Source organism: Otolemur garnettii, unplaced genomic scaffold, assembly GCF_000181295.1.
Source record: "Otolemur garnettii isolate 467f Iridium unplaced genomic scaffold, OtoGar3 scaffold00026, whole genome shotgun sequence".
NCBI classification, from domain to species: Eukaryota; Metazoa; Chordata; class Mammalia; order Primates; family Galagidae; genus Otolemur; species Otolemur garnettii.
Genome location: NW_003852421.1, coordinates 4,349,847 through 4,358,978, shown reverse-complemented (window position 1 = coordinate 4,358,978; position 9,132 = coordinate 4,349,847). Strand labels below are relative to the sequence as shown.

Below are 9,132 nucleotides of genomic sequence, written 5' to 3'. Positions count from 1 at the left end.
CTAGCTAGCAAATTAGATTAGAATTTAAGAAACCACCACGCCTTTGAAGGTGGAACACATCTTTACCATTCCCTGGGATGCAGTTGTGTTTTCAATTCATTATCTTGGCTAGGGAGGAGAATCATAGTGGTAATTTCAGAAGCTTTCATTTGGCCTTTTGTACTTTCAGTAGCTCTTATCCCAACAGGGTCAAGGAATTAATGCGACAATTATTTCAACCATCAGATATGTCCATTCATTTTGTCTGTACCTTTGAGGACCAGGTGTGCTTGGGTCTGATGACCTGAAGGACCGACTGTTAGCTGGATTTGGGATGGACTCCATCTATTACCTGGTCCCCACATACTCCTACTCTAAAAGGGAGCCATGTGGGCACTTAGGGTCCTGAATATAATGTCAGTTCTGACTTGTGCCCAATAATTCCCCAAATGGTTTAGGGGCTCCCCTTCCCACAATGTGTGATTACTGTGTGTAAATGGCCGTAGATCCCTTTGAGGAAAAATGGGTAACTATTGAATGGAAATTGTTAACGAAATTGTTACGGTGTTTCAACGCTTTTCATCATAGGAATCTGATTTTTGTTTCACTTCTGGGGTTGAGCATTGGCTTAGGCCCAGCTGAGTAAAGGATCTGGATTAGACCATTCCAGCTACTATAACAAAATACCTGAGATTGGATAATTAATAAAGAAATTTATTTCTCACAGCCTGGAGTCTAGATGTCCAAGGTCAAGGTGCCAACAGATTTGGAATGTGGTGAAGGCTACTCTCTGCTTCCAAGATAGTGCCTTGTTGCTGCATCCTCCAGAGGGGATGGACACTGTGTCTTAATATGGCAGAAGGGACAGAGAGACAAAAAGGGCCTAGTTAGATCACACCAGCCCTTTTTTTTTTTTTTTTTTTTTTGAGACAGAGCCTCATGGGTAGAGTGCCATGGCATAGCTCATAGCAACCTCCAACTCCTGGGCTCAAGTGAGTCTCCTGCCTCTGCCTCCCAAGTTGCTGGGACTACGGGCGCCTGCCACAACGCCTGGCTATTTTTTGGTTGCAGCCATCATTGTTGTTTGGCGGGCCCGGGCTGGATTCGAACCCATCACCTTAGGTGTATGTGGCTGGTGCCTTAGCCACTTGAGCCACAAGTGCCGAGCCACACCAGCCCTTTTATAAGGTTTCCAATCCCATTCATGAGGGCTCTGGCCTCATGACTTAATCACCTCTTAAAAGCCTCACTTCTTAATATTATTGTTTTGGGGCTTAAGTTTCTTTCAACATGTTCATTTTAAGGGACACATTCAGACAATAGCAGGATCATAACTTGTTATTGGGATGACTGCCCTCGGCCCCCGATCTGTCTTGATTTCTTTAATTGTATATAGAGAGCAACATTCTTGTTGGGTACCTGTTTGCAAATATGAGCATGCTTTATCAACTATTATTAAGACCGTAGTTTTCTGGGGGCTGCCGCCCCTGCCCATTCTCCATCGTCTCTCTCCTATTCTCATTCTGTAGCTCATTGAGGTTGTTATGCCTACCTTATTTCTCACAGTTTCGTGGTGCCACTTGGCCTCCATTCTCATCCTCTCATCCCCATTGCTGTCAGCCCAGTTCCACAACAGCATCTCTTGCCCTGAGCCTGACCTCCACAGCACAGCTGGCCACTGATCTGCTCAGCCTTTCTCACCAGCACATTCCATCTACTTCACTTTGGTAAATGGCGTGTTCTCCCCTCTCACAGAACGTAAGCAAGTGGTTCTTCCAGCCTTACGTAGTACAGTTATCCTTTGGTATCTAAAGGGGATGGGTTTCAGGAATGCCTGTGGCTACCCAAATCCATGGATGCTCAAGTTCCTTTCAGAAACTGGGGTACAATTTGTATATAACCTATGTATACCCTCTTGTATACTCCAAGTCATCTCTAGGTTACTTGTAATACCTAAAACAACATAAATGCCATGTAAATAGTTGTTATATCATATTTTTTGTTGTTATTTTTATTTACTTATTCTTGAATATTTTCAACCCATGGTTGGTTGAATCTGAGGATGCAGAACATGGGATGTGGAGGGCTGACTATAAGCATTCTAGCAGGCGTACGTTCAGGGGCCAGGCAGTGGAGAAGAGGGGGCTGCTGAGATGGGAGGAAAACCAGGAGAGTAGGGCGTCCATTGAGCCTAGAGAGACAAATGCTCAAGAATGGGAAGAGGGGAGGTTCGGATGAGGGCCATCAGATTTAGCTAGTTTTAATGGAGCATTAAAAAATAAATAAAAGCCTAATTGGAATAGACTAAGAAGGAAATGGAGAGGTGAAATAATAATATCTTACTTTGCCTGGGAGCAGAGAAATGAGACTTGCTGGAGAGGAACAGAGGCCACAGAACAGTTTTGTTTTTTAAGACAGGCAATATTAAAGTGTCCGTTGACGGGAGCAATGAATTAGAGAGGTAGAAATTCATTGTGAGGTAGAGAAGAGAGGACCATTTTCAAAACCACATGTCCTTGGAGCAGAGATAGGACCTAAACCACAAATGGGGGTTGGCTTTTGATAAGCCCATAAATATTGTTTTACTATAACAGAAGGGAGGGCAGAGCCTGAATGTGCAGATACAGGTAAGTGGGGGGTTATGTGGTTGCGATTTTGCCCATTCTCTTCAGTGAGGCGTGCATGGGGTTAGGACTGGAGGCCCTCCTTCTCCCTGAGGAGCGGGTGGGAGAGCTAGCACTCCCTGTACTGTCTTTATTTCCTGTTTCCTTTTCCCACAGCTCCCCCTTTATATAAGAATCACAAAAGATTTTTCTCCTCAGAAGTATAGTACAACAAACCTAATTCTTTTTTTAGCCCTTGCTATGAGAAAGACCACTTAAGTCTTTGCTTGCAAAGTTACAATGAACATAGCTTTGGGGGAGGGGGTTTTGCTCAATGTTTTCTCATTTCTTATTAGGTCTACAATCAAACTTGGGTTCAAATTTATGGAGGAAATATGTGACTGGTAACAATACTGTACCTTTATTGATTCAACACATATTTACTGGGTGTCAGGCACTATTCTGTAACATGATCAAAGGCACAAAGACCCCTGCTGCAAGCTGTTCACCAATAGGACCAGAGACAAACTGGAGACACACTGAACCAGGGGTCCTCAAACTTTAAACAGGGGGCCAGTTCACTGTCCCTCAGACCATTGAGGGCCAGACTGGGGGCTCTGGGATGAGTCGGCTGCTAAGCAGGACAGGCATCAGCGGCAAAAACACCTGGCAGGCCGGATAAATGTCCTAGGCGGGCTGCATGTGGCCCAGGGGCCATAGTTTGAGGACACCTGCACTGAACTATATTGGGTGGGAAGGTAAAAAGTGCTATGAACAAGAGGAGAGCAGTGGAAACGAGAGAGCAGTGTGGGAGCAGAAGGATTACACTTTTAAAGCAAGAGGTCAGGGTGAGTCTCACTGCGAAAGAGACAGTTATGTGAAGATTTAAAGGACATAAAGGAATTCTTTGGCCTCACAGTTGCCTGGAGGCATACAAAAGGAACAGAATCCAGGGCATAATAAACATAAGGATGGGAGGGAAATCTTAGGTAATCACAGGGGAAAGAACTGCTAGCTGTTACAAATTCTAAGGGAATAAAATGACAGAAGTGGAGAATCAAAGGCAGTTTGCCTGAGCTGTATAAACAGGAGTAACCAGGATGCGGACTATTTCTGGAAAACAAATACCCTCAAGAGATAGGTACAGAGTTGAGAGCGAGAGAATGTGCAGAAAACACTAAGAGGACTGAAATAAATCAATAGATGGAATTCTTAATTTTGTAAATTAAGGATTGGAACCCAGTAGGTGAAGAGCTCTGGGTGGGCACAGAGGGAAAGCTGCTTATTACGGGGAAAATGTGGAGCATAGTGATGCGGAATTGGTCAGCACTCAGATTAGGGTGAGCATTTAACTTCCCTGATCCATAAGGCTACTGATTTTTTTTACTAATTGGACTGTCATACAGGTCTGTGTCTTCCGCTTATCTGTTTTTATTTTCACTAAGTTTGTCCCATCAGTAACATCTTAAGTAGACACACTTTTATTTGTTCCTGCTGCACCTTTAATTAGCTGGTTGTCTAAAATTCAAGTCCCAAATAAAACCCATGAGTAACCATTTGATGACATCATTGGAGTGGAAGTCCCGGCTTAAGACAAAAGTATTCTCGTAGGGTAGCAGGCCCAACGTACAAATTTCAATGACCCATATAAAATCCTGCCCCTTGACTGACTGCTTGACTTTTTGAGTTGTTGCCTAGAAATGGTGGATGTTCTGCAAGACAAAGTTGTTGAGATTCTAAAGGCCCCTGCCCAAGGTACTTGGAGGCAAGTGTCACCATTCCTCAATAACCTGCCCCAAAGTGCAAGGCCTCTGGTTAGTTATATCATGACTCACCCCAAGGCATAAATCCCACCTTTAAAAGGCCAAGATCTCTGTTAGTCAAGAAGATGGATTTGAGGCAGTTTCTCCTGTTTTGCTGTCAAGACAAACATTATATAAACAATTATTTTCTTCCTCGGCAATCCTTGTCTGAATAACTGGATCTTTGTGCAACAAGCAACTGGCTCTACACCAAAACCCCATTGCGGTTTCACAACTATAGGTTCAGGCTACATCTAAACATCTCCTAAGAACTGATGAGACACACCTACCAGGAATCTCTTTAACATAAGGAATGAGAAGTCCTTTTCATCAGAAATCAGTCCTCTAAAGAAAAAGAAAGGTAGTGAAATGCCCCCATGGCAGTGATGAAGAGCAGAGATGATTGTGAGTACAGCGTGAGTTCTATAGCTTTACCTTGTACAAAGTTTGTTTCTGAAACTAGGAGAAAGCAGCAAGTTAAATAGGAGGGTGTGTTTCTTTAAAAAAAACCCTCAGACTTCAGGAGCCGGGGGCAAGTCTCATTTGAAACTCAGGAAATAGTGCAGCAGAGTAGACAAGGGAGATTATTCCTGACTGTGGAGAACTCAGCAAGGTTCAGCTGCATCAAAACAGGGTCAGCAGCCCTCCTGGCTTTGAGCAGAGTGGCAGCATGGGTAGCTGGGCACAGGAGAAAGGACAGAGAGAATGCCCTCTTGGGGAGGCCCTCAACTTCTGCAGGGTGCTCTAGGAGTAGCAACACCCACACTGGTGGCCTGGTGGAATGGGGTTAAGCTAATTCAGCCCAACACTATCAGGTTGTGATTTTAGCAGACAGAAGTAGACAGTGGTGGCAGCAGCAGCTAGAAAGCTGGCTTTACAGGGACCCCAGGACAATGAAACCTTAAGCAGAGACGAAAGTAGAACAGCAGGAGTCCTAGGCCAGTAGTGTGGGGTCTGGAACCAGGCTGCCTTGTTCAAATCTTGCACTTGCCATTTGTTACCTTTAGGAAGCCTGGGGTAAATTGCTAACCTCTCTGGGTCTGTCTTCTCCTTAGAAATGATACACATAAACAGCGTATAGGGATACATGAAAGGAACAGTGACTGACAACGTTCTCCACATTTGTTCCATCCTCTAGAAGATGACATCTCATACTGGTCCAGTCCAAACCTACTTGGTATTCATTAATATCATGAAATTAAGGTACTCTTGAGTACAAGAGTACTGGACCAGGCCAAAGCCCAAAGCCCAAAATAGATGAGGAGGAAATAAAACTGTACACATTGCTCCACCCATTGTATAATTACCCAAAGTTTACTAAATGTCAGGTACTGTTCTAAGTGATCTCTAAGTCTGGAATGTCACATAGGAATCTCAGAATTGCCTTTAACTGTGGGACAGTGTGCCTGTGGGCAGACGGGGGAAGAATATTTTCCATTGTATATATTTTAATGGTCTTTGGAGGGGGGGGACAATGTTATCTTCCAAAAATTTGTTTTTGCTTTTAAATGCCTCTTAAAGGCAGTTCATGTTCCTTATATCACTGTTATCAGGTGGACGTTAAAATTAAGTAACCACTGAGGACGTTAATTAATTGAGAGGAAAGGGTAGGACAGAACAAGCGGAAAAGCACTAGCGTCCAGCCAGTGACTGCGGCGGAAGACCGAGTCTCGCGGGAACTCCAGAAGTGCCGGCAACCGGCCACGTGACTCCGCTGGCAGCCCGCCCCTCCCCACCCCGAGCGCGTACCAGCCACGTCGGCGGCGCCCTTCGGTGGGGGGGGCGTAGCGAGGGCCCTTGCGTGTACGTGCCCCGCCCCTCCCCGCCTGGAGCCCGGATGAAGAGTAACGCCATTACTGCCGGAGCCGCTGAGAACCCTCGCGGACGGGGACTGGACACCGGACTGTCCGCGCCATGAGACTCCTCCCCCGCCTGCTTCTGCTTCTCTTGCTCGTGTTCCCCGCCACTGTCTTGCTCCGAGGCGGCCCCACAGGTGAGGCGAGGGGAGTGGGCGACGGGGTTTGGCCGGAAAGAAGACGCCAGCGATGGCAAGTTTGAAGTTGGAGGCGACGGCTGCTCCTGCTCCTGGGGTCGGCGTCCACCCCGCCAGCTTCTCTTCTTCTCCTCCTCAGTTCCCAGCTCGTAATAGGGGGCCGCAGCGCGTGCCAGGGCGAGACCCGCTGCGGCCTCTGTTCCTTCCACGCGGAGCGCGGGTGCAGGCAGTGTCCTGGCGACCTTGCCTTGTGGACGTCCGAGAGCTGGGTTTGCTCTTCTGGCCCTGGACCCACTCGTGCAGGGGTGGCCCAGAGCCGGAGTGTCCTCGGCTGGTGGGAGGCAGGCAAGGGGACCGTGGGCACTGCTGCGCTCCGCGCGCACCACAGCCCAGTTTATTTCTTTTGGCCGCCTCCAGCTCCGCTCCACCCCCATCCTCTCGCACTCTGGGCTGACGTGTCTTTAGCTTCCACGCTGGGAGTCAGCCTTCATTCATTTGCTGAAACCTTTGTTTTCTACACATCGAAACTGTTAGAGCATATTTTTTTACGGTCACCTGCCTCGTTTGCCACCACCTGATTCCTGAGTTACCCGGAGGCTTGATTTCAGAGAAGCTCGCCATGCTCATACACCGTTATCCGTTCGTATTGCGAGGGAGACTGAAGAATCCCTGTGGGATGATGTCTCATTCTTTTGCCCTCTTTCTCTTTTCATGTAACCATATTTTGTTTGTGGAAGCATCGTATTGTGCTGGAAAAATATTGTATACTTAGAGTTTTGTTCTTTATATAGGTTTATTCTTTCCAACAGTTAATCTGGTGTGAAGATAGCAGAACAAAAATATGTGGCAGCTTGTTTTCTTGCATGGTTTTGTCGTGAACTTCGATTTTCTTATTTGTAAAGTTAAAGAAGTCCAAACGATCACTAGAATTGCTTTCCATTCTGTAAGTTTAAGCAAGCAGAGTGTCCCAATGAATGATGATGACAGCCAGTTGTTTTACAAAGAAAAAGGAAGTGACCTGTTTCTGTTCAGTAGATAGGAAACCAAGCCAGAGGATTAACCAGAACTGTTAAGAAATTCATCTGCAGGTTTAAAAAGAGATTCTTTCCTTTTAGGAGTTGATTGCTGGTTTGCTCTCATTTAGCTTTTGAAAGAAAATTTGACAAATCTGGTTTAGAATCTAGACTATGCTTTCTAGGTTTAAAAATCATCTTTTTTTAAGAAACATCAACTCATTTCCCAAACTGGATTAATATTTTGTAAACATTCTTTATGCATAATGGATTTTCTTTCAAGAAAATGTTCTCAGTCTTTCTAGTTAGAAGTTGTTATTCTTTCTAGGGACAAAATTGTTATTGGTTAACATTAAGATAATAAAATTGTTTAATACCTACTGAAACATAGTGTGAAAGGTCATTATATGTATTCAGAAGTCCTCAAATTTAGCTACAACTTTAAATTATGATGTCAGGTATGGGTATTTTTCTTACTGGTTTTTGGAAATTACTTGTAAGTTATGTCTGCACTATTTAGCTGTTTTTTGATTCATAATGTTTTTTAATATTTTGCAGAAATCGTAACAGCCAGTAAGAACTCAAGGATGTGGAAAAGACTTAAATGCATTGTTGTTAACATATAGTTTTTTCCTGGGTATCACATATACTTACTTGTCTTCCCACACTTTTTCTCTTCTGAATTGCCACATCATCATTTTTTTCTGAGAAATATTGGCAGACACTAGCAATTGGATTTTTTTTTTTGAGGGTCTGGCCTGAAAGGTTTTTCTTTTTTCTGAAAATCTTTTAATGTGACTTGTTTAGACTATTTTTGACTAATAGCATATGACTTATATATTTTTGGCTTTATGGCTATACTTTTGCTTTGTGATAATAAGTATGGGGAAAAATAAAATCTTAATTCATGTTTAAAGCCATACATGAAAATAATTGAATTCTTTCTTTTCTATCAACCTTGAAGATACCCATGTATTTTTTACTGAACAATGTCTTGTTTACAAGCCAGTTTTTGGCTGGGGCTGGGTTTGAAGCCACCACCTCCGGTATATGGGGCCGGTACCCTACTCCTTTGAGCCACAGGACTGCCTACCATGGAGATGATACAGACATTTTTTTTTCCTAGGAATTACATGCTATCAAATTCTAAGAGTTTTCAGCTATAATCAAATTTAGTAACATTGTTTCTTATGTAGATACTGAGGGTGCTACTTTTTCTGCACCTTCTTTTGATTCTATATGGTTAATGATAGGGATTAAATTTAGATGTTTCTTATCTCTGCAGCAAAATTAACTTTCCTTAATTTGCTTAACAAAACTGCTTGAAGTTCTTTATTATAATATAATATTTGGGCTTAAGGGCATCTTTAGTTTCTGTAGTTCATTTTTCCACCAGATGGGTACTTTTTAAAATTAACAGTATTGCTCATTAAATTAACATGCAGTTGTTAAGACTACTAGTCAAATAAAATAATATAAATATTCTTTGATGCTTTATCATTTGGCATCAGTACAGTAAACTGGGAGATTGAGTAACTCCCAGAGGAAAATTTTCTTGCATATACCTGATCTTAAAAAAAATCGGTATTTCAGAGTAAAGGATGACTGGTTGTTTTATATTTTTTTAGGCTCATTAGCAGTAGCTCAAGATCTTACAGAGGATGAAGAAACAGTGGAAGATTCAGTAATTGAGGATGAAGATGATGAAGCTGAGGTTGAAGAAGATGAACCCACAGATTTGG

The 9,132-nt window shown here is 43.5% G+C and overlaps 1 protein-coding gene across 1 annotated transcript in view; it reads left to right on the top strand.

Annotated features, from left to right (window-relative positions):
* The first annotated feature begins 6,221 nt into the window (after window positions 1-6,221).
* The window catches only part of SSR1 (signal sequence receptor subunit 1), a 25,753-nt gene continuing 22,842 nt past the window's right edge, over window positions 6,222-9,132 (top strand). The window contains exons 1-2 of the mRNA XM_012804237.2: window positions 6,222-6,377; window positions 9,019-9,132. Of these exons, the coding sequence (XP_012659691.1) occupies window positions 6,299-6,377; window positions 9,019-9,132 (193 nt within the window). The 5' untranslated portion in view covers window positions 6,222-6,298. The remainder of the gene's footprint in view (window positions 6,378-9,018) is intronic.